At 39.7% G+C, this 25,024-nt stretch overlaps 1 protein-coding gene and 1 long non-coding RNA gene across 4 annotated transcripts in view; both read right to left on the bottom strand.

The window, feature by feature from the left end:
* fam13a (family with sequence similarity 13 member A) overlaps positions 1 to 25,024 on the bottom strand; it is a 57,003-nt gene that overhangs the window by 7,543 nt on the left and 24,436 nt on the right. For all 3 annotated transcript variants that reach the window (XM_046046846.1, XM_046046845.1, XM_046046847.1), the window contains exons 8-14: positions 22,146 to 22,187; positions 14,604 to 14,645; positions 14,191 to 14,385; positions 12,844 to 13,048; positions 10,070 to 10,128; positions 9,636 to 9,678; positions 3,906 to 4,065 (exon numbers count right to left, since the gene is read on the bottom strand). In XM_046046846.1, the coding sequence (XP_045902802.1) occupies positions 3,906 to 4,065; positions 9,636 to 9,678; positions 10,070 to 10,128; positions 12,844 to 13,048; positions 14,191 to 14,385; positions 14,604 to 14,645; positions 22,146 to 22,187 (746 nt within the window). The remainder of the gene's footprint in view (positions 1 to 3,905; positions 4,066 to 9,635; positions 9,679 to 10,069; positions 10,129 to 12,843; positions 13,049 to 14,190; positions 14,386 to 14,603; positions 14,646 to 22,145; positions 22,188 to 25,024) is intronic.
* On the bottom strand, positions 454 to 3,886 carry LOC123969451. The gene is made up of 2 exons (XR_006824738.1): positions 1,595 to 3,886; positions 454 to 1,368 (listed from the first exon to the last, which is right to left on the bottom strand). It is a non-coding gene; the product is annotated as an uncharacterized LOC123969451 (long non-coding RNA).

Raw genomic sequence — 25,024 nt, 5'->3', positions numbered from 1 at the left:
TCATTTTCTCAATTAATTAAGCAATCGTTTGCTCTACAAAATGTAAAGAAGACAAAAAAAAATAACAGTTTCTTAAAGCTCCAAGTCTTCTAATTGCTGTTTTTGTCCGACCAAGAGTCGAAAACCCGAAGTTATACATTTTCAGCAACATCCTCACAACTAAGAAGATGGAACCAGGAAATGTTTAGCATTGGCAATAGACAAACTGATTAATTGTTCCAGATCTAATCTAGATTGTTCTCTGCTTAAAAAAAAAAAGAAAAGAGAAATTTGTTACATACAAAAATCGGGGTATTTTACCAACTTGGAACCAAATCCAAAATGAGACCAGTGTTTTTCTTTCTTGCTATTATCTGAAGTCTAAGAGCAAGTACCATATAAAATGTTCTGGGAAAGACACTATCAGATCATTTCTCTCCCTGCCAATATGTTTTTGGATCCTCTCTGGCGCTGGAAATTAAGAAGCTGCGTTCTCTAAAAGCATTATGGGAATAACAAATAAATAAAAAAAACTTCCTCTGGGGCTTGACAGTCACAGATGTTGTTCTGAAACTGTGGGTAAGACACGCCCACCCTCTCTCTCTCTGTTCATCCCCTGGTAACAGTCTGCACTCTGGCAATAATTACGTCTGGGGAAAATAACCACACATATACCCCTGACAACCCCCGGGCTATAAATATTGCATTGCTCTTCGTGGGATAATGTCAGGACGCGACCCCTGATGAGAGGTACAGTGATGAGTTTGTGTTGCAGTTTCCACTCTGCGCGGTGAGCGATAAACCTGGCCGGTCTATCTGTCATGCGAGGAAGACTAGACATAGAAATATCAGGTTGTTCTAGAGAGTGTTACTGACACTATTAAAATAAAAACTCTATAGAAATGGAATAATGTAGATTTCATGGAAAAGGAGAGACCTGTAACATTAGTTGTCAGGAGGAAAGGTTGTTACACAGATGGAGGGAGTGAAAACAAGCTCTGAAGGAAACCAACTGTCAGTGTCAACATTCAAGGTGTCAGAAAGCACCCGTGAAAATATGCCGTCGTGTCTAAAACTGCGCATGCATATTTTTCTTAGCTGGGGTGAGTTGGACCGTACGAGAAGCAACTTAGCTCAAATTCCAGCTCTGGTCCCTGGGGACCTCCTTGTACTTTTAGGTACGTGCAGTTTATCAAGCAGCAGCTCTCTGGCACGTTAGAGCTCAACACAGCAGCAGGTGAAACTCTCAATCACGCCGAATGTCTTCCTTTGAGGTCTATTATCGAGCTTAGAGTGCAGCAGTGAGGTGTAGCCGGACAGTGAGGCTCCATGGCATTTGAAATTAATCCTTTAAATCAACCGCTCGCTGATGGTTCAGGATTAACTAGACTAATGAAACAAAACAAACAAAAAAAAACAAAACATGCGAGTTTGCCATTTCACTGAAGGTTGTCGTGTGTGAGAGACGCTCGGCCACAATGTTCCAGATCATTCAAGCATGTTGCCATTCGGTGGAAAAGGTCAGTCAGACAGCCTTTTCTTTCTTTCTTTCTTTCTGACGTGTTATTTGCAGCAATGCGGGTTAGCACTGACGCCGATGTAACATTACACTTACCATCATAACAACTTGGATGAAAAATGCTTTTGAAATCAAGGAAAGGGGCGTTGAAGAACAGGGAATCTACAGGAACAAAAGAAGAAAAGAGGGGGGAAGAGAAAGAAAGGATAAGATGAAGGGATGAAAAGAATGAAACAGAAGTAAGAAAGAACCACTGTGTATCCTTCTTGTTGCAGAAAATATGGGAAATCAATTATAACAAGCATCTCCCCACACACTGCCAGGCAGGCAGGGCAGAGCAGCAGCAAATATCAGGTCACCATGACAGGCGCTGGCACAAAGTGTACTGGAACAAAGGTCTCAAACCACTGCCTACTGCCTTCATCCAGCAGCAAGCCCATTTGTATAGTATTACACCTCCCGTACAGTATGCACACGTCCCCTCAGTACTTACTACCATTACAGAGCTTTATCAACTGCTTATTCTGCGTGGCTCATTTTGCCAGAATGTAAATCCCTCTTTGGCTCTCCTTAGTGATGCCAGCTACACAGAAAAAAAAAAAAAAAAAAAAAAACTTTGCACAATACACAATTGCAGTTCGTGCTATGGCAAGCTCTGCTCCCACTCATGCTTCCAAGGACCTGATCTGTTCGCCATCTCATGCACCTCAAGGAGATACTGTATGTCTGAGCAGAGTCAGTGTCACAGCCAATCAGCAGGCTCCCTGTGGCATCCTCGCTGCCATGAACTCAGTTATGAATTCAGGACAGAATGTACAGGAAAGAGGTTTAAGAAGAGTCTAAAAGCCAAAGAAAGACACCACAAGCATGTGATCTAATTCAAAATGTCTTCGTATTGTCAGCGTTAAGACAGCCACAGGAATTGTTCATTTCCTATAGAAGATGTAGGACACTACCCTCGGAGATGTACGGACAGAGCCAAAACAACTAACACCCCTCCTTTCTGGAGACTAAAGCAACAGTTTGTTGTCTCATGCACAATATTAAATACTCAAAATGTCTTCAGCTAATGCTGCACTGCAACAACAACAACAACAACAACAACCTCACACAACCTAGTTTTTCATGTATCACATTTGGCCACTAGAGAGCTCCACAAAACATGGAATAGCCTGCTAATGCTCCAAACACGAGGCTGTAGAAGTTATGAGATTTACTGCACGGAACATTGTAGCTTTGACGGCCACATTGGACAGGAAACGGTGGTGGTGGGAGTGAAGACCAATGTTTGCAGCGGAAAAATGTCAAAACACGCTGCGATATACCCTTTAACTATGTTTGACGGTAGGAATGAACCTGTTGGTTATGCATCGACTGTACAGTTCTGCAACATGCTTGGCTTTCACAGCTCAGCACAGAAACCTCCACCCACCTCCGCTGTGTCGCAATGTCCTAACAAAACAATCACAGTCTCTGTGCACGTCGATTGTGCATGATTTCCTTTCTACACAAACACCAACACTGCATAAACAAACACATTAATAACAAACTCAAAAGAGGTCTGACATGAGGAGGGAGAGGCATGTGAAAAATGCAATGTTTGTGACTGTTTATGCAAACTCTGCATTAGAAATTACACCTGATAAGCCAGCGTCAATAAATTAACTAGACATACTTCATTTGAAATTTGATTATCTTGTGCAAATCTACCATTGATTGCACATGCATCACCATCACTATTCCTGGAGTGACAGAGCAAAGGAGACTTTTTCAATAGAGCACAAGTCTCACGATCAATAAACTCTCTGAATACAAGCCAAGTTTGTACAGCTGGTGGACTGGTACACTGTTACCACCATTCAACCTCGCCTTTAATGAACAGTTTTTGACTGAGAATTAAAGCAGCAGCTGAGTCTAGAAACAATTCAGTGCCAGAAATTGCTAAGTACCTGATACGCCCTGGTAAAAACCCACATTTAGCTCTTTAAATAAAACCACAAGAGGAGCTATAACTTTAGCTACACCTTCATATTTTCTCTGGGGGGGATGAATACAGGAGTCCCATGTGGTCTAATTCAACAGCAACAAAACAGCCATCTGTCTGCAGTGTTGCCTTATCTTGTCAGCCAAGCAAACAAGCACATCTCCAGTGAGTGTTTCTCCTCCAGATATAGGTAGCTAGACAACCTAAGAGGATCATTTTCAATTAAATCCAGAAGGAGAGGAGGAAGGAGGCGGAGGGGAAAGAGAAGAGGCAGCAGAAGGTGTGCAGCTGCTACCCAGACACCCATGTGCAGAGTAGGGTGGAGGGCAGGGAGTGGGTTGCCTGGGCATGTTTGTGTGAAAAGGTGTATATTCCAGACAGTACTGCGTGTTAGACAAACAGTTGGGTGGCTTAAAGCCTCACCTCCCCAGTTGTTGTCCTCAGTCAGTGCTGTCAGATCCAGCCGGGGCACGTCCTCGCAGCTCGTCCTCTCGCAGTCCGGGTCTGAGCCTCGCACGTCTCCGCCGCCTACCCTCCCCGTGTCACAAGTGACGGGCGACTCCTGGATCTTCATCCTAAACGTCTGCACAACCATGAGAGAAAAGAAAAGAGCGCTCAACGACGTTGACCAGCCTGTGAACACACTCTTTAAGTTGAGCCACACACTCCCTCAGACTGGCCCTGCCCTAACAGAGGGGGTTGCTCCCTGCTCGCGATTGGCTGCCTCAGCAGCCAAAACACCCGCCCATCTGTCTTTGGCTGTGTGTGAGAGAACAGGAGTGGATTGGCTCCGCCTTGTCTTTCACTCACTGGAATCCCTCACCCCTCCCTCGCACCGCCCTCCCTTGTTTTCTTTCGACAGTTGTCCTCCTTGCTTTCTCTCTTGCCTGACATGCATATATTCCCCACCCTTACCCTGCTCAGGACTTGTTTGTTTCACAGCAGCGAGAGCAGAAGGGAGGGGTGGAGGGTGGAGAGTGGAGAGAGGGAGGAGGGGAGCGAGGCGAGGACAAGAAAAAGCAAGCAGATTGTGAGCCAGCACACGTAGGCTGACTGTGAGATTTTTTTCCCTCTTCCTATCTGTCTCCGTCAGCAGGCAAACATTCGGCTCAGAACAGAGATATTACATGTGAGCCTTCTCTTCCAGCACCTCATAAGTTCTTCTACAGTATTTCCTCCCATTGTTTAGCCATCATTCATCAGCTTCTCCTCCCTCTCCTTCAGTCTCAAACTCTCTCCAACTCCACTTTACTTATCCACAATCAAAGCTGTTTTATCAAAGTCTAGTATGATGCAAATAATTTGGGGAGACAACATACTCAGCTGGTCATGTATTTAGAACGTGTCCATGGCTCACTTAACACTAAGCTCATGGGGTCCCATTTCCTCTGTCTGGGCGTAGGACCAAGCTATTTTTAGGAAAACCAGATCAAGACAAAACTGCTACTAGACCTCATAAATGCCACAGAAAGCTTACAGGAAGGGGTGCACTTGAATCTGGTTACAACAGCCCTTGTTGGTAATGATACTAAGTTGTTGTTGGCAGGTTCATGTGATTACAGTGTAACAGCATAATTAGTATCAGGTGTGTGCTCGTGTGAGGGAGCAAAAACTGAGTTATCAAGACTCGTCAGCAGTTACACGTGAAATAACTTTGATGTGACGTGAATCACGTATGAAACTAAGTGGTATTAGTGCCCGGGGAACGTGCTTGACCAGTATCAGAAACTTCCCCAAGTAGCACTTACCGTCGCTGTTTTCAAGTCCAGACCCCCCCCCCCCCCCCCCCCCCCCCCCCCCCAGTGCCTCCAAGAATAAGTACATACTGCACCAGCTCGCTCAACAGATCCCCATCACACACACATATTCCTCTAAATATCTTTAGGAGCAATGGCTTACTCAGTTGTATCAGCTTCTAGACTTAGTGTGCCCACAAAAAAATAAACAATCAGACAAACAAACAGTAAAACAACAACAACAAAAAAAGGTACACAAATTCCAGAGTAATTATAAGAGTACTCATAAGGAAAAAAATCAGGAACTAACAAAAGTCTAGTGTGGTTTTTGGAAATCTGTCTGTGTTTGGTGTCATTCAAGAACTAATAGTGTAAACACTCGGTAGCTGTTGGTCAGTTTAATAGTATCATGCTTTGCTGTACTTCAGGAGAAACAGAAGTAATAACTACTGTATACATAAGAAGGAAGTAATGGTTAGTTTCTGTAATACTTCACTGTTCACTAATTCACAATAGTCACTTTTTTCACAGCAGACATTTTGACTTGTCGCAGTAGGAAAAGCACATGTTTCAATCATAACATTAACAATGGCTCTGTTCTGATCAAGTTTGGTTTTAATAACGTAATTCATGCGATGAAAAGGGGGTTTCACATCATGATTGACAACTGAGCCCTGTTCGTGATTGAGTCGGCTGGGTGTATAGGCGGGACTTCAATACCGTGGTCCCAACCTCGATCACTACAGTGCCAGAACGGTAGTCTCTTCTGAAGTAGGGAGTAAGCTCTTCTTAATCCATTATTTTTGGGGGCAGGAGGTACATATGCAGACCTGATTTATTTTATTTAGGCTAATTGTGTTGGAAATAACATTAATTATATATAAAACTGTGTATGAACAAACATGTTCAAACTCTTCTAGACAGGAAAAAAGACACCCCGTTTTTACTACTTTGAACTCGCCCAACCTTAAGAAGACTGCTAGGCCTTACTTACTGAACATTTACTGGGCTCCAAACTAACTGACACAATGTCAAAGAACCAGCACAAATCGCTACATCGGCCCCTAGCTTCAGAGAACAGAAGAGCCGAGTGGATAGAGTTTATTTTGGTGGCAGCGTGTGTGTGGATTTTACTATGGACTGCTTTCTTAACGACAGCTGGTAACAGTTCAAGGTCATTGAAGGATTGTTGCTAGCACCGCCGTTAACCGACTTCGAACTTGAACATTGTACGTTTTGCTAAATTTTGTGTTGTCTTACTGTTCATTTTGTAGGTTAGCCTGTTTTGCATGACTAATGCAGCTTGGTTTAAGAGCACGCAGAATTTCAGTCATCTAAGATTTTCTTCGGTTGACTACAGCCCTACTGACAACAGGGCAAAATCACTGGCATCAGTGTAGAGAGTACAAAGTAAACCCACTTCAAGATGCTCTGAGGAGTAGCCGTGGATTAACAGGAGCACAGATGTTACTGTACAGCTCATTAGGGTCCTGCTGTGTTCAAATAAAATTCAAATGCACGTGCACGCACGCACGCAAGCACGCACGCACACACACACAATGTTCCAGGCAACAGCCACTGTGTTCACTCAAACACACTGGAGCCACGATTACATCATCATAAGAGGTCCAGCTGGTGCAAAGGAGGGGCGAGATAGACAGAGCCCTCGTGTGAGTGTGTAAGTGGGGGGGGAATTAGACAATGATAAAGCTGTGTTTGGGGGACTTACACACACAGTGTACAAACAAACACATAGTGGGATTTAAGGGGCATTTTGCTAAGATGTCTCACACACACACACACACACGCAAATGTGTAAGCCATGAGTTTCATGTCTGATAGCTTGTTTTTTTTCTCTCTGACACTATTTATGTAAGATAAGATAGAACTTTATTAATCCCGAAGGAAATTCTTGTGCAAAATTATGCTAAATGTATAAATGAATAAATGCTAACACTAGTGTCTAATAGAATAACAACACAATTAAGATAAATGTAGTGAAACAAGTACAATAAAATAAAATAAACTAGTCTTGGCAATGATATTGAAAAGTTATAAAAAGTAATAATGCACATGATACTGAAAAATATTGCAAATTGTATTGATATTATTGTTCTCATCTGATCTGTCAGCTGTTCCTCCTGCAAAACGGGGAGGAATTAAGATGGAGACACACTGGATCTGTTGCCGGATGTCAAATCAGTGGATCCTATTCGCAGGAGATCCAGCTGCGCGGTGCATGATGGATATGCCCAAGCAAGTTGACTGACTGTATCTGAATCTGCATAAACATGACTCGCTCTCAGTGCTGATCAAATATGAATCAAGATTCTGTTACTCCATTGCCTATTTCTCGCCTCAAATGTTTTCAGAAACATATTTTAGTGTACAGTTTAGCTCTAATATGAGAAAGTTCCTGACCCGGACTCTATGTTGAAAACAGACAATCCACAACTAAACACCACCCAACTCACAGTTTCATCACCCACTAGTTGGAGTGTTCATTGGTGCGGTGAGTCCAGATGCGCCTATTTCAAAACACATGACACACACACACACACAAGCCCACACAGTATACATACGCACAACTTTCTGTGGTGTCCTTTTGGACCACAGAAAAACTACATCATCAAGTAAATGACTTAATCTGCTGTTGCAAAAAATCCTACTATAACAATTCTGTTGGCATATAATTGACGTGTCAGCATTGCAGCCAACCAGACCTGCATAAAAGAACTGGTTAAAAACACTGCAGCTCTCTCTTCCCACTATCAGTTTTTTATATTGTAGGTACAAGATGTTCTAACAGACTGAGTCATGTGAGCTATCGGTTTACATGGACTAAAGCTACAACAAGACACACACAGATAAATTGAGACACGCGATACACCAGCACACTAAGATTAAGGGTTTGTGTGCTTAAGAATTAAAAACAGTTGTGAAACAGTGTTTGTTATGAAATCCCTTTTTAACAACTCAGAATTCATCATACAAGTTGATTATATTTCAAAGTAACTGATCAGAGGTTATATAATATATATTTTAGAGTCCAAAATCCAATTTGCATTCAAATAAAAGAGAAAAGACCAGAAAATTCTCACATATGAGAAGATTCAAACAACAAATGTTTTGTGTCTGAAATGAAATTACTTAAATAATTATACAAAATTATTTTCTTTTTATCTACTCATTGCTTAAAAAATGGGGCTTCATAACTTATTCACCAAAATACTGTATACTCACATATAGTGTATGTATTTGAAAAATCACCTGCAGGTGATGAGTTCACCATGCAGGCTGGATCAGTTTATTAATTAATAGATAGCCTGATGGTAACAATCATGTCTGTGGTGTAACCCGGACATTAACGACCAGCCTCCTCTCACAGCCATGGCATGCCGGCTCCAGATGGCTGCTCAGTAGCACAGTGGTGCTGTTGGCAGGGCTGCAGCCTGAGCTGCTACTAAAATCCATCTGGGCTGCTTAGAAAAAGATATACTGGGGCAGTGTTGCATGATTCTATTCAGCGGTGCTGGTCCAGATCAAAACTTGAGACAAGCAGATGGAGAAGGTGACGTTTTCCTTCTGCTCACATCAGGACATCACATAGTACAGTCTTTCCACAATGTTTGAACAGCTGACTGAGAATAACGGTGGGAAAATCCCTTTTCGCACGAACTCTAAAGTCTCCCTTTGTCAAAAGTTAAATTTTATGTTTCTGTGGAACTGCTGGTGAATTTCTGTTCAGCAAATCAGCTGTGGTAGTGTCACAAAACACTGATAAGTAAGAGAGCAACATTGTGTTGTGAAGGTTAATAACACACTGGTCAAAACAAACATCAGTGGTTAGAGCAAGTGCCTACCCTTTGTTTTCCATTGCTTTTTATTTAGTTAAATCTGAGGCTATTTATTCATATCTCTCACTGCACTGCATTTTTTTATCATTCTGTTTTCTTTCATTTTTTAGCTTATTTTATTTATATTATAATATATTATTTATTTTAAATGTTTTGATATATATAAACATGTTATACTTGGATACAAGTATACTCATTTAAGTATATATAAAAGTAGCTATACAAGAAATTAAATTATCATTTAAATCAGGAACTGTTCTAAAGAAAAGTACTAATCTGAGCGAGCATTTGATGCTTTCGGAACCTTGCAGTTGCTTGCTGCTGCTGCTGCTACTGCCGACACATTTCGGTACCAAAAAAGTAATGCGATTCAATACCCAGCCTTTGCCTTTATTCCACATCCATCTCCCTAAAATCTGAGATTACTTTTTTTCCGGTGGCACTTGCATGGCAGAGCAGGTTCACTGTGTAAGAAGAGGAAGGAGGAGCGCTGAGACAGAAAGCGCACCCTAACAGACACAGAGACACTCATAAGAAAGGAAGTGTGAACCTGAACCTACCTGTGGAGGGGGAGGAAGGCCATCTTTTCTTGAAATTTCATTCCTGAAAAATCAGACCACTTTAGAAAAGAAGCTTTGACTGATCACACCAGTTTATGATGAATCAACCCAAGGAAGTAGATCTTCCAGTTAAACTTCCTGTCATAAACATCAGGAAACCTCACACAGTTTATTCATACACATACATATATCTTTGATGCCTGTCTTTATCAGTGTATGCTATAAACATCACAGTATGCCAAACAGATACCTTAAGATAACAGACAAAGCTGCTAGTTGAGCTTATCAATGCAAAACAAACATTCAGGAAACGGGTGCTACAACTTATGTGTTTATGAAAAAAGGTAAATGTGGAGAGAAAAGCTATTCCATACGTGTAATGACATTTTAAACAAAATCCTCAAAGGGCTTAAGTTAAGAATTCAAAAGCTTACCCGTTATGAAATGTCTCCATGTGGTTTGCTTCAGGTCCCTCACCAACCCATTCTTTGAACTGGAAACAGATGAATACATTTCCAACATTAGTTATCTACACAGCCAATTTTATGACCATTGTTTTTTTTTTATCAAAATGGGACAAGCTATGCTGCATTAGCATATCCAATGATTGTTTTTATGAACTTTTTGGGATTATCATCTTCAAAACTTTAATGGGTCCTGAAGCTCTTCATAAATGTACCATAGCTGTTGACAGTGTGTTGCAATTGACAATAATCTTTATCTGTAGAGCACTAAAACAGATGCTTAAAATACTTTACATATCAGTTTACCAGCTTGATAAGATCACTTTCAGTTGTTGCTCATATATTATATGAAATATGGAACCATGATTGCTTTTATGAACCTTCTTGGATGCTGAACCATAAAGATTGAAATCCTTGAAATAAAATTTTCACTTCACTGTCTCTTGCAGCAGTTACTGAAATACAAGCACACAAGACATATAAATAAATACGTACAGAAACAAAAACCAACAAAAATAGGAGTCAGGTATCATGTTCACCATGTTTACCATCTTAGTTTAGCGTGTTAGCATGCTAACATTTTGCTAATTTGCACTAAACACAAAGTACAACCAAGGCCAATGGGAATATCATTAGTTTTGCCGGTATAAAGCAAACTATTTGAAAAAGAAATGGTGATGATGATGATGGTGCTAGTTAGAAGATCACCAGAATGATTACAATTCGCCCTGTGGGGAACATTAATGTCTGTGCCAAAATCTCACCACAATCCACCCGATAGCCTTTGAGACAACTCATTCAAAAGCTCAAACCTGAACATCATAGTGGCGTTAAAGGAAAAGTCAGAGGATCGCTGAAGGATTCATCGTCTGGGAACTATAAATGTCAGTACAAAACTTCATGTCACCCAATCATGTAGTTGCTGAGATATTGCAGTAGTGCACCGACGGATCGACACTGACATCCACAAAGCCATGCTGCCACAAAAAAGTGATTTGACAGCTGAAACTTATCGAAAAATACTGTGTATTGTCTCACGCCGTGTTGTTATACAATGAGCAGCACCAGGAATAAAACCCAAGAGGCTTTCAGAGCCACTAATTACCCTCAGTGGATCTTCACATAACGAGCTCACATTCACAGATACAACTGTTCACAGCAACAGAGACACAGACACTCGCCAACATCAAACCTCTGCTGTCAGCCACTCAGCACAACACCAATCACGATTATGCTAGCTACTATTTATATATATTTTTATATATATATATATATATATCATACGTGTGTCGTCATGTGTAATCTGTACTGTTACATAAGGGGTTGGCATGGAGAGCAATGTAGGATCCTGTTCCTCAAGTGTGAGAGTGTAAACTACACAAATCTATTTTCATCAGTCGGCCGGTGGGACAGTAAGCCATGCAGCTGAACTTTACATCAGCACACGTCATATATGAGCCAAGTGTGAATAATAATCTGACTTGCATTCATGTTGCTGTAGCGTAAGACGAGTCTGTAGCGACTGGATCATGTTACTACAGCTACATGGGTCACACCAAGTCCTCGTCGTGACTCTGACTACTTTCACACCACCTCTTATAGAGCTCTCACTGTGCTACACAACTGTTAGGTATGACTCAGTGAGAGATAGCTGGTCGTACTTGTACACTTAACCTGGATACTGAGATATAGCGGGAGATTGGTTTGAGTATGTATTAGGGCTACAACTAAGGATTATTATTAATGCTGCAATAAATCAATTAATTGTTGTTTGAAAAAATGTCCAACACAATTTCCCAGATCAACAAACTGATGAAAATATTGTGTAAATTCAGCATTTCTGTAAACAATTCCACTCAATGATTTGTAATATTGCCTAAAATGATCTAATACAACCCATACATCAATAAGATACTTTGTAGAAATAGTAAAGCAAAATCTCCACCTCGACAAATTCCTCATGGTATATATTATCGTATCGCCCACACCTAGTAGAAGCTACGTTAGTATGGAAGCTAAAGAGAATAAAACCGCTAAGGCTTCAGAAAATAATATATTGTATTGAAAAAAATAAATTATTATTATTAGTATATTTTATTATTATATAATTATATTACATAGTAACGTTTTACATTACAGAAGTACAGAGAGTTGAAATAACAAGTTGGTTTCTCATGCTTCATCTTCAGTGGATAAAAGCTACAGCTAAGTGTGCACTCATAAGTGGCGCTTACATTTGCACTCCTTCTGGAGAAAGTGGTTAACAATTAGTGTGGCATGCTGCATATTACAAACCGCTGGCAGGGAACCATTAGGCAGCTGCACTGCTTCCTGTCATCCAACTCGCCAATGTCTGCATTTAGTGATTCTTGTTAACTGCAATTGACAATTATGTGCAACAAGTCAGAAATAAGGATGACAAGGGGGTTGAGCTGAACACTTTAACAGCCTATCAGGTGAATTAGAGGAGAAGATCTGTGGTGATGCTGTTTGCGAATTCACTACTATTTGAAGTAACCTAGATATTGCTAAAAACAACTGAAATAAACCTGCTTTCTTAAGGTTTTCCACTGACCTACACCTAAGACTGACCTGTTATAGTGGGAGAAAAGATAAACTAAAACAACAGAGGAAGAAAGCAGTCAATAAAACACACAATACCAGAGAAGAGTAGGAGAGACACTGCTAAGATGGTGACACATCACACAAATAAAAAGATGAGGAGAAAAGGTATGATGACTCACTGCGTGGGCATCCTGGTTGTCAGTGAGCTGCATCAGTGTCGGGCTGTGTTTCGACTTCCTGGGGTTGGGGGTTCGCTCTGTGTGACCACCCTGGCCTCCCTGTGAGTCCATGCCGCTTCCCGTGTCCTCCCCCACGCTGCCTGAACTGTTTCCACCGCTCGACGGGATGTTCTCCTTGTTGGTGTCTGCTCTGATGGACGCAGCTCTGTTCTCAGACGGAAAAGAAAGAGGTGAGGAAATGAGACATCTGCCTTTCATCTCACTCTCTCTGTTACACACTTTGGTCTGCCTTTATCAGCTTGACATTGGGCGAAATGCCTCTGGAAACTAAATGCCAAGGTCATCCAAACTTCGTTTACTTATATCTCGGCTAATTTGCTGTTTAGCTTCAGTGCTAATTCTATTTACTGTCCACGCTCTTATTGACATTTTCTGCTGTCTTTGGACTAATGCACTCCTCTAATCCAGGTGTCACTGATCTCTCAGACTCTACCAGATCTCCATCAACAAGGATTAGCTTCTTACTGCAGTTGACTCTGCAGTTGTTATGAGTGTACTTGTCCCAGTGGACGAGCTTATCACACGGAATGTACCCTTACGACTGTTTACCGTTACCATTACACGAACTGGAAGTAGTAGCATTGCAGTGAGACATTGTGATCAGGCTTTTAGTAATGAATGCCCTTTCATTGTGCTTTACCAGTTCTGTACAAAATGTGAAGATCTCAAGAGTTTCCACGGATAATTTCTACAAGAGATAGTATTCTGTAATTGCTTATGCAGTTATGAGTTACCTTCCTGAGCTCTAATAATCTAATCTAGGGCAATAATTGGTAAATTAACTAGCCTATTTTTGTTGTCAACAATTCTACTGAGCGGAGTACTCAGTCACAAGCAAGCAATATTAAACTATTGCGTTACTGCATTTTTATTTAACTTACTTGTTCTGTACATATGTATTTTATAGTATGTTTTATTTTTTTGTTTTGAATAATGAATTTAATTATCTTGTGATGTGGAAGTCAGTCCACTTCTGTGGTAATGTAATGGTTGAGCAGGTGATGGGAGAGTAGGTGGGTTGAATGGTTCTGTTGTTTTAAGTGGATGAGTAAACAAAATATGCAAATGAAAATATTGTTGCTTTATCTTTCAATAAAAATGTTTCCAATAAATATATTTCAGAAGAAAAGTAAAATCATTGTGATTTATTAGCACTTTCTTGTATTAGAAAACTTTAAAGACAGAATTAAAAACAACAAGATTTTTGTAGGGCACCTCAGTGTTGCTGTTAAAGACAAAAATTTCAAATTTCATGCTGGTATACCATCAACTACAAACACATTGTACCTGTTTCTTTCTTTGTGTCTCAGCCCCTCCTCCTGTTGCTCTCTCTGGTGTCGACGTCTCTGTCGGGCAGTTGCGTTCACTCTTGGAGATGGTGGACGTGGAGTCAACTCACAGTCCTCTGAACTTTGATCCCCTAAAGGGTTTACATCGAACAGGTGCTGCTCCACTGCTGAACGTATCGTCCGGTCCAGAAAACTTAATGACAAAAAAACAAACAAACAAACAAACAAAAAAACTAGAGACGTTGGTTAAGAAATTTGCTACTTTATGGCCCAATAACAGTTTCATAGTTATGTAGAATTTCAGAAAATGGTTAGCTCTAAATATAATTTAATGGTATTACAAGACCTCAATATTTGCAATACTACACTTTTGTATTTCAAACCATGATGACAGTAATAAAGTCTACTTACTTTACAACATCTGGTCTGCACTGGACAGGAGAGAGGTGGTTACTGAAAGGAAAACAAGCGGGAAGGTGAGTTAATGCTACAGAAACAGGTGGTCACAACAGGTCACTGAGCAACACTGACAGTCCCCCTGGCTCTGGTTCTGGCCCTAGGTGATCAAGGCATCTAGTGTGCATGTTAACTTCAGCTGTGTTCAGAGCACAAGTAGGTCCTTGGAGAGCAAAGTGGCTGGCTTCTATGACTACCAGTGAGTCCTACAGTAGAGTATAAGATGAGCTAGGGCTTCATCAATATCTTTCTGCCTCTCCCCTTTTATCAAAGCACACACGGGATTGTTATCTGCAGTAAAACAGTAATATGCAAATAATAAGTGGTTGTACTATGTTTGCAGGGGTGTGTATACATCCAACACAATATAAGCTATATTTAGATATAAAGACACTGAATCATTTTTACATTTAGATTCTGACAGAATCGTCAAACAAGCAGTGACATGGTAACACTTTGGTTTGTTACTGAAGATGCAACTAACTCAAAGAGTGTGCAATTGTCAGTGATTCAGTTTCCATAAATTTTGCAACAGATGATGTCATTCATCAGACTTTCTAAAAAAGCTTAAACGTTTCTGTCCAAGCTAAATTACTGGACAGTAAATCTGAGAACCTCACCATTTTAATCAAGATACAAGTAAATGAATGTGCAACTTTAAAAATAAAAAATGCTGATATGATTTTTACACTAATCTTTGTCTTCCTGGAGCACCCTTACCTCAACATGTATCTGGGTGACGTGAAAATAAAATCTTCCATAAACAGCGGTGTTGACAGTAATAGCAGTGCTTGGCAGAGGCCCTGTACGGTGCACTGATAAAGGGACAGATAATAATGGAGTGATGGTACACTGTCAAGGTGATTGTGGTGAACCTGTGTAAAAATGGCACACATGTATTGACTTTATCGAAGCTGTAAGCCAGGACAGTAAAGCAGATTAAAAGGCGGTACACTCGATGTTATGATATGACCATTTTGATGACTTCAAATTCAAATCATAAACATAGGGGGGCTGTAAAATGACTGGGGCAGTTAATATAGTAAAAAGTTTATGACTTAAATTGCCAAAAGAAATATTTTTATCATGTACAGAGACATCAGTTCAGTTTATTTTATTCAGACAGTTGTAAAGTAAAGAGCACAGACAGAGGAGTGAAAGTTATCTCAGCTATGGCTCACAGGGGCTCCAGAGGCAGCAGACTAAACCGTTCGATTATCTCTGGGCAAAGCAAGAAAAATATTAGCCCACTATCTAATAATAGATTTGGCACTGAATGCAGCAGGTTAAAGCAACAGAACGGTTTAATGGCTTACCAATGTTGACTTAACCTTTGACCTTAATGCCTGTAAATGTCAGAGGCATGGATTTATCAAGTGCAGTGGACACATTAAGGCCCAAAATATGGCAGACATTTGTAGATCTGTCTACGTTTGAGGACTTTTCTCCATGCTGCCGTCCGCACTCGATATAAAGATGGTAAGAGGGTCAATTATATAACCGGAATATGTGCCAGGGGAAAATGGTTATCATACCTCGAGAAATGCTGTCAGCATCAAAGGTCATGACTCAAGGGTACTGTGCCATATGTTGCAATTTTAGCACAGATACTGTGACAGTTTTAAGACAGTGATTCCCAACTATTTTGGCTTGTGACCCCTTAAACAAAGCATTGTCTACTTGTAACTCCTCATCCCAGGTTATGGCCTTCTTGCAGAGAGAGAAATTGATAAACGACTTTTACTTCTCAGATTGTTTAATTCAAAGGATTTTTGGAAGAGGGAAGTGGTAAATGTAGCCATATTTCATGAGAAATTATATATTTGTCCAATTATATTGAGAACTACTGACAGCCTGAGTGAAATTCTTCTATATGTTCACCGAAATGGCAGATTTATTTGATCCTGAGCTAAGGATTTTGGAAGGAATTCATGTGTTTCAACCACTTCTTCTACCTTAAAACACTGTATGGAAACTAGATTTGTGGGAAAAAGTTCTCAGAAATGAAGAGTAAAGTCGTATTTCAAAAACTACTGATATGGTGTACTGGAATGTGGTTAATTTCCATGACATCGGAAATACACTAACTCTCTGTTTAGGCTCAAATTCTATCTATGTTGGACTATAATGTGAAAGAAGCGTTTTATATGTCCGCTGGTGCTACATTTAGGCTGTTAATGAAATAAACAGCTGAGTGTGACTGCCTATTACTGGAAATAATATCTTGTGGCAGCTATCATCGTCCCAAATACACTTCGGCACACTACTGACTAAGTGTGTCAACTTGGTAAATCATCAATGGAAGTGATATCACTGACTAGAAATAACTTTGCAGCACTTTAGTTTTAAGTAAAGATGGAACAATGTGAAACCACTCTGGTATGAGACAGGATTGTTGCCTCGTGTGCAATGGTGACAGTCTGAGTCATGAACTACTGTAGAAAGAGATCACCAAGGCAAGAGAGATGAATCATTGGATCAAAAACTTAACAAAAATATCACCACAAGAATATGTGTGAGCCAAGCCAACAATCCTTCCTTAAACACATATATTTAAAAAATATATAACATTATACCTCCATCTCCAGTCAAATGTTTGATCAGGAATTGATCAGCTGGTGATTTTGTAACACAATGATTGTGTAATTTCATTCCCCAGTTGTAAAAACATTACACAAGCTATACAATCTTGGAAATTTAATACCTCTAGAGTCACTCCCTGCCTTTCTAATATCATTGTTGAACTACAACATGAGTGTTTGATCTTAAAACAAAGTTGGTAATGTTTGTTTAAGTTACAGGGATAACTATGATCCAACTTTACCCCTGAAGTGGGACAAAAAAGAGAAGTCATATAAGAATAACCTCCAGTCACTTACGAAAGAGCAAACATGAACTTGGATCGAGGCCGACGCAGTGAGGACTACATCATCTGCCAAAAAGAAGCCTTGGGGAAATCCACATATCATTTTGATGTATAATTATCAATTAAAATAAATTAGTCCTTGTCCTTAAAGTGGGATTTAAACCAGTTTTCCAATCTGTCTAGTAATATAATGTCTTTCTTAATGTTGTGCATTTGGTGAAATGCATTGAAAATTAACATTCATGTGGGACTTGGTGTTAAATTTTTGAATGCAAAAAATCACAAACTAATATTCTGAAATTTTCGTACTCCTTTGTAAAAGAGACTGTGTCTCAATAACACTTTACTGTTAAAATAAAGGTTAAATAAATATAAAAATCCCAGGTGTGAAAAGGCAAAAAAACTCTGAACATTTGTGTACAGAGATAGTCATCTCAAAGAAAATACAAGTGATGATCAGAAAGAGCAACATCAGTCATCAAAACCATAGAAAGTCAATCTATAGTTACCCAGTCAAAATCAATGCAGATGATAGACAACAGTTCAGCAAATATGAGAAATATTTAGGTTGCCTGTAATTTTTTTTTAAAATGCAGCTTGGTGCGAGGAATTCAACTAAAGAGCAACATATTCAAAAGAAGCAGATTTCCCATGAGAAATATGCTTGCACTGGAAATAAAATGGCATTGACTCAGTAAGATAAACTGCTGCACTGTTATCTTAGTCTGACCAAGCTTTAGTTAAAAACAAAAACTGAAAATAGGTCCATGCAAAATAGGAGAAAGAGGCATATTGGGGTAATCGAAGTGGGGCAGGGACCCTGTCTCTCCTAGGCATCTTCTCTGGTGTTGAATTATATACCAGCGATTTGAGATGCAGCAGTGGCATCCATTAACATCACATCAAGTTCCTTAATCTCTGATCTCAGTTTGTTAGAGATGTCCCTAAGAGGGGACGTGGGAGGAGACAGATGACAAACTTCTGGCGACCTTGCTGACCTCATCAGTTTTGTCAGGCCAGGCAGGAGAGAGCTGTTCTCTCGTTCTGTCGTCTTCGTTCTCAGCAAGGTTGGTGTTATAGAATGTGCTTGGTTGGGGTGGAGACAGACGAGGTGGCCGTGGGGTGAGTTTAATGCCAGCATTAACAAGCGTTTCCATTTTATCAGTGAATCGCCAAAAGGGGCGAGGCAGGGGAGAAGGTGCTTCTGTTGACCGTAGGCAGTGCTCCAGTAATAAAAAAACTGGGCATCCAGGTTTTGCTGAGCAACGTGTTGATCTCTAGGAGTCTGCTGAACCTGTTGATCCCTCTGTTTACCGTAGGCAGTTGTCCAATAATAAACAATTGGGCTTCCAGTTTGTCCAGACAATTAAACAGTTTAATGAAATCCTGTATCAGCAAGTCTCACTGCTCTCTACAAATGTCACAGGACGATTATAGAATAATTTCATTCATTTTGGGGGGGGGGATTTATCAGTTCAGGGTTTTTTTTATGTCACCACTTACGTTTGTAACAGCGGTGTCTCCCACAACCAGAGTTACAGGTTGAATTGTCTCTTTAGATGGTTTTTGCTTTTTGCTTCTGCCCTTTTCTGTCAGCTGGCACTCTTCATAATATTACATGTCTAAACTTATCTGTAGTCATCTCCACTCCCGAGAGATTTACTAATAGTTCAAACTTGTTCTCCAGCTGTGATGTTGAGGTTGACTTTAGTCTGTGTTTATGCCCACCTCTGTCCAAGGTTGAAGTTGTCATTAAATGTTATTGTGTGTGGAAGACCACAGTCATGGTTTCATTTCAGTGAGTCCTTTTGCAGTGAGTAATATAGAAAAAGCTGTCTACTTGCATCTTATCGAGTTGACAAGTCGAATGATGAACTCACTTACCAGCGGAAGATATTGGCATTGGAGTGACGTGGAGTTCAGAAGACTTCTCCAGCACAAATATCTTTGTGTCGAGTTTGAAAATCTTCTGTAACAATGTATTACAGTCCATACAGACAATCTAATGTTTGTACAGTGAATATGAGCCAGTTTTCAGTAAGGCTGACCCCCAATAGTCGAAGATTCGATGCTTCGATGGGCGGAGCCTGATTCGACTGTCAATCTCACAGTCGAAGCTTCGCAGTGAAACAAGGATCATGCCATTTTGGCGATATGTGAGTGCTCAACGTCTGATTTTACATAGAACTACCAGTTTTCTCCCAATAAGTTAATATACAGCCTATTACAATATACATTTCAACGTTTAATGCTGTAAATAAACATGTAAATGCTAACCGTCTCTTGGCAGCGCCTTCTTATTTAATGGACAGATATGGCAGCGACATCGATCTTCTCCTCCAACACTCGCAAGAAATCGAATAATAGAAGAATAAATGAATATCTCCCAAAATGTTGATCTATTCATTTAAGTAATATAATGAAACGGTTCAATTTCTTGGACAGACTCAAAATTTTAAGTTAACTCAAGTCTGTAATGGAATAAGTCTGGCAGTTTAATTGTGCTATTTTGTTTAACTGAATGTGATTTTATAAAGTCTTTTTTTTTTTTTTTTTTACAAGAGCTTAAGGTTTGCTTAATATAACTGTTCTATTCAGGACCATCTAACTAAGAAAACTGCTATGCAAATAATAGTAAAAAGAAAATAATATGTCTCTGTAGTTAGTGTCCATGTTGGTGTTTTAAAGTCAAGTGTTCTTTAAGGAAAACAAAGGAAAGAGGAAATAACTCCAAAGCTTCCACAGCAGAAGCTTATACCAGTTAAATTCCTCACACTGTGTACCCAGGGGCGTCCATTCACGTAATCCTACATTACACCACAGTCAGATATTAGCCAGGACCTTTAGAGACTTTGTTCAACACACAGAAGAAAATTATGTTGATCTATGATCCATTTTGAAGGCTGTCTTTATATGTTTATTTAATTTGATACGAGCCAGCTATTGGATTTTGTACAGAAGTTTATGGTCCCCAGAGGATAAAGCCTACTGAATTTGGTGATCCCCTGGCTTTTCCTCTAGTGACTCTCTGAGACTGACATTTGTGGTTTTTAGTGAACCTAGTTTTGGTAGACATTTTTGCCCCCCTCAGGATTAACTGTAATAATTTTGGTGATCGCCTGACTTTCTTCTGGCGCCATCATCAGGTCAACATTTCAATATGTCCAATACTTTGGTTTATGACCAACTCATGACAGTCCAATCAGCCTCAACGGTCTTGGGTGTTTAATGCTAATTAATGCTAATGCTAATGCTCACGGGCCTCAGACCCACCCCCCATAGTCTCTCCAAATCCTGTGTATTTAATTTATGCAATGGTAAAAAAAGGCAAAATAAATGGGAAAAATGTGAATGTAGCCTACTTGATCGGTTTTCTGCAAATTTTTTCATTATATTCGGTTTTGGCCAAGAATTGGTGCATCCCTACCCCCAACTCTTTTCCAAGGGACAATAAGATTTAATCAGACCATGATCTTGCAAAATGTTGGATTTTCTAAAATATATATCATACAATGATACAGTGTATTTAAAAATGTAATGCATTTTTTGTCAGCTCTGAGTCCCTGATCCTTATTACTCTAACAATTATCCCGTGAAGCTTTTGTCCTGTGTCTATTTATTCTTTTTGGGGAAATGCAATAAAAATGCTCGATTACACAAACAGCCGCCCTGTAGCCATATCAGCTCTAAAGTCATATCAACAAACAACACTCCAGTCAAAATATGCCAACTACAAATGACTAACCAGCTGTTTGTAGTGACTGGACCGGGCTGCTGAGCTTTAAAGGCTTTAGGACAACATATACTGAGGGCTAAATTGAAAACAATGTAAGGGTCTTCGATGAATAACATGTGATTATCATACCCTTTGTACTGAAACGTTATCAGTGGCATGTGCAAAAAACACAAGGTTTAGTGCATATTGTATAGATGCATTGTCATTCTGCTCAGACAGTATATTCCTCTTTGGCACTAATGACAAGAAAATATATTAAATTCGCTAATATTCGTTTGATGTACTGAGATTTTATTAGGGATGCAACTAATGATTATTTTCATTATCTATTCATCTGCCAATTATCTTTTTCTATTCAATAATGGTTAGTCAATAAAATGTCAAAAAATACAACAAAAAAATAGCAATTTCCCAGAGCCCAAGTTGACGTCTTAAAATGTCTTTTTTTGTTCGACCAGCGGCGCAAAACCAAAATGTATTCAGTTAACAATAACACGAAGACAAGCAGCAAATCCTCTCATTTAAGAGCATGGAACTAGAGAACATTTTTTTTACGAAAAATGATTGAAATTATTAATCGGTTATCAGTTATTATTCTTGCTTTAATGTTCAATGATTTTGATTGCCCATTATTCTGAAAGCGTCTTCACCCAAACGTTGCTTAAGCAGTGCATTGGATATTTGCTGAGGCTGCCTCCGCCATAATAACCAAACAGTGGTGAGCAAACTGTTGCACGTTCACGCCATCCTGCTTTTCCCCTAACTGGTTGGTCCATTGTTTCAGATGATAAATGCGCAAAGGCAGCATGCAGCCACTTCCCCCACACCTCCAGTCCAAAACAACATATTTTCACCCAGTCCTGCCAGCTTTCTAGCGCAAAGAGGGGAGGCCTACCTCATGTAGAAAGGGGATATTGGCCTCTCATCTTCTTGTGAGCTGAAATGAAAACAAACACACATAAATTATTAGCTTGCAAGATGTGGCTATTAAGTGCTATGGCATAAAAACTTTAACCCCCACCCCACTCAACACTACATGTCACTGGGGCTGAAAATAGGAGCATAAGGCTGGCTTTTGTCTGCAGAATAATAGCCACGCAGTGCTACAGATCAGTGCCTTTGTAGAACTTGTCTCGGATAATTATTATGAACAGAGAAATAGGTACTGCTGCTACTGGATTTGTGCCAGCAACACATGATAAAATTATGCAACGATAAGAGGAACTCCGTGTTTGCACTGAATGGTGAAGTTGCTTAACATTTTCATATCCTGACACATACAGGTTAAACATTTCATAATCACCTAGTCTTGTTTGCCTAAGCAGAGCTGAATACTGTTTTATCTTCTCTAAAGTCAAAGCAGGAAGAAAAACACTACAACCAAACCTGAACTGTTAGACGTTCTAACACATAAAAAAGCGTCACATCAAGACTGTCTTTATATGTTAAATTAATTTGATGTAAAAAAAAAACCAGAGCCATTGTTAATGTTATTACTAACACCAGTGCTTTTTCTGCTATGACAAGTCAAAAGGTCTGCTGTGAAAAAGGAGACACAGGGTGACCATTCATCACTTTAAACCCCTACTGGGACTTTATTTTGATGTTCACAAGGAATGTTATTTGGATGTTCACAAAGAAACACTTGTCACAGGTGAAAACATGAACCCTACCAGTGCTCTCACTTTACAAATATGCACGAGAAAGGATTTGGACAAAAGGTCAGGTTACTTTTTTTTTTTTTAGAAACCTGGTGAAGCTGGTCCATTTTAGACATTTTTGACACTTTACCTGCTTGACTGAGTATTTATCATTTAGTGAATGACAAACAACTCCAAAACAACTTCACTTCAAGTATGAATAACATTTCACCCTCCAATGGAGTTAAAAAAACTGGGCGATTTATCGTCTTGTCCATAGACAACAACTATTTTGATGATTGATTAATTAGTTAATTTACAGGTTTTAAGCAAAAATACCCTTGTTTCACCTGCTCACTGTTAACAATAATGTTGTGCTTTTCTGTGTTTTATATAACTGTAAAATGAATTTTGTTTACTTTTTAGGCATGTGATTGACAAAGGACAAAAAAGTAGGAAAATATACTGAGACCCCCCCCCCACCCTGATAAAACTGGCAGCGGCTCTAGTATGGCATATGGATGGTAAAGCAGGACCTGTAACAATAACTTATGTAGCAGTGGGAATCAAAGACAAGTGTCTAATCAATTGAGTCTATAACTAAATATAACTACAAATTAGTTCAGTTGAAGTTAATAGATTATTTTTAATGAATAAGAGACAGTAGCAAAGGTCGTTGCCTGTTTAAGATCTGGTGACCTAACTGTCAAAGAAACAATAACATTATTCAGGAAACGTAGATCAGACAGCCAGATCAGTCTCTTGTCTGTTGGTTGATAAACTGTAGGAAAAAGTTCAAGAAACTTGACACTGATAGTGGTGGGGTGTGCGCGTGAGACGAGAACGACCGCGACAGTTTCACGATATCGCGCCCAGTAGTACACAGAAGTCGTTGCCATGGTTACCGGAGCGGTTGCCTGCCTGTCTGTTGAGTTATGACGAAAACGCCTTTACAGATAAACCCCGTCGCAGGATAAGCGGTTGAAGATGGATGGATGGATCCATAACAGCAACAAGATGTATGTTTTTTACAAAACACCAGTTATAGGCTAGGCCTAAAATTTCTCGACGCCACTGGCTGAGATAAAAAAAAATCAAGTAGGCTTAATCCCTACTTTTGAACTAGGCTAGGCCTACTGTTTTTCTGCACATGTAGTCGTGAGTCCAAGCATCACTGGCAGTGGCGCCCGGAGTTTATTTCTAGAAGTTTCAGTTGCTGTGCTGCTTCAGCAGATGCTTCAATAAATTCAATCTAGAATTGTTTGCGGTTGAAAGCTTTTTGCTGGTCGCACAAAGTTTAAAACGGACAATGTTCTCTGCATCTTAGACTGTGACACAATAATGGCAGTAACTACTTACAGCTGTGGAAAGAACGCCTCTCTCCCTCTTTCTCCATTCTTCATTTAGCTTTTTGGCTAAAAAAACAGCTGACAACATATGGTCCGGTGCCCTGACCTGCAGCACGTCATTCACGTCGGGAATGGTGTGTTCAGTAGCGCAGTAACGCAGCGTTTCTTGGAATAGGGAAAAGTAATGTTATTACTGCCCAACAAGTTACGTAACACTGATGCGCGAGAGTGACTGGGGTACACACTGCGTGGAACTGGGCAGCTGAATGCAAACAAACATCTTTGTTGATACTTGGAAATGAAAAAAAAAGTCTTTACACACGTCAGCTAATTAAAGAAAAAATATTAGTTGCTGTGTTATTAATTGCTGAGTGGTTTATATAGAATCTTCTAAATAATGACTGACTAACAGTCATAAATATTTCAAGCAAAGCTGCCTGTCATTTGTACTATATAAAGTTCAGCACAAGCCAAAAGGATGATGCAATATTGTTGATATCCAATATAGCAGCATTATATATATGATATTAACAGTGTTACTCGTTTTGTTTGATGTCTTTAAGAGGAATAGAAAACAGTCAGCATCAACCCTGAAACAATTTCTATTCTGAGATAACTTTGCCTGCTGTGCTGTGATCAGTCTAATCGTATGTTGTAAACATTTTGAGTCTCAGATGTTCTAAAATACAGAAGAAAGAGTTGTTGTTGAGTGGACCATTCAGAGACTGTTAGGTCATCCGGTGTGTTTTGGTACGTGGCGTGCCTTCATGTGGCTTACTGTAAGG

Source organism: Micropterus dolomieu, linkage group LG04 (genome assembly GCF_021292245.1).
Source record: "Micropterus dolomieu isolate WLL.071019.BEF.003 ecotype Adirondacks linkage group LG04, ASM2129224v1, whole genome shotgun sequence".
Lineage (NCBI taxonomy): Eukaryota > Metazoa > Chordata > Actinopteri > Centrarchiformes > Centrarchidae > Micropterus > Micropterus dolomieu.
Note: the sequence above shows the minus strand (reverse complement) of the source record. Positions and strands in the feature narration are given on the sequence as shown.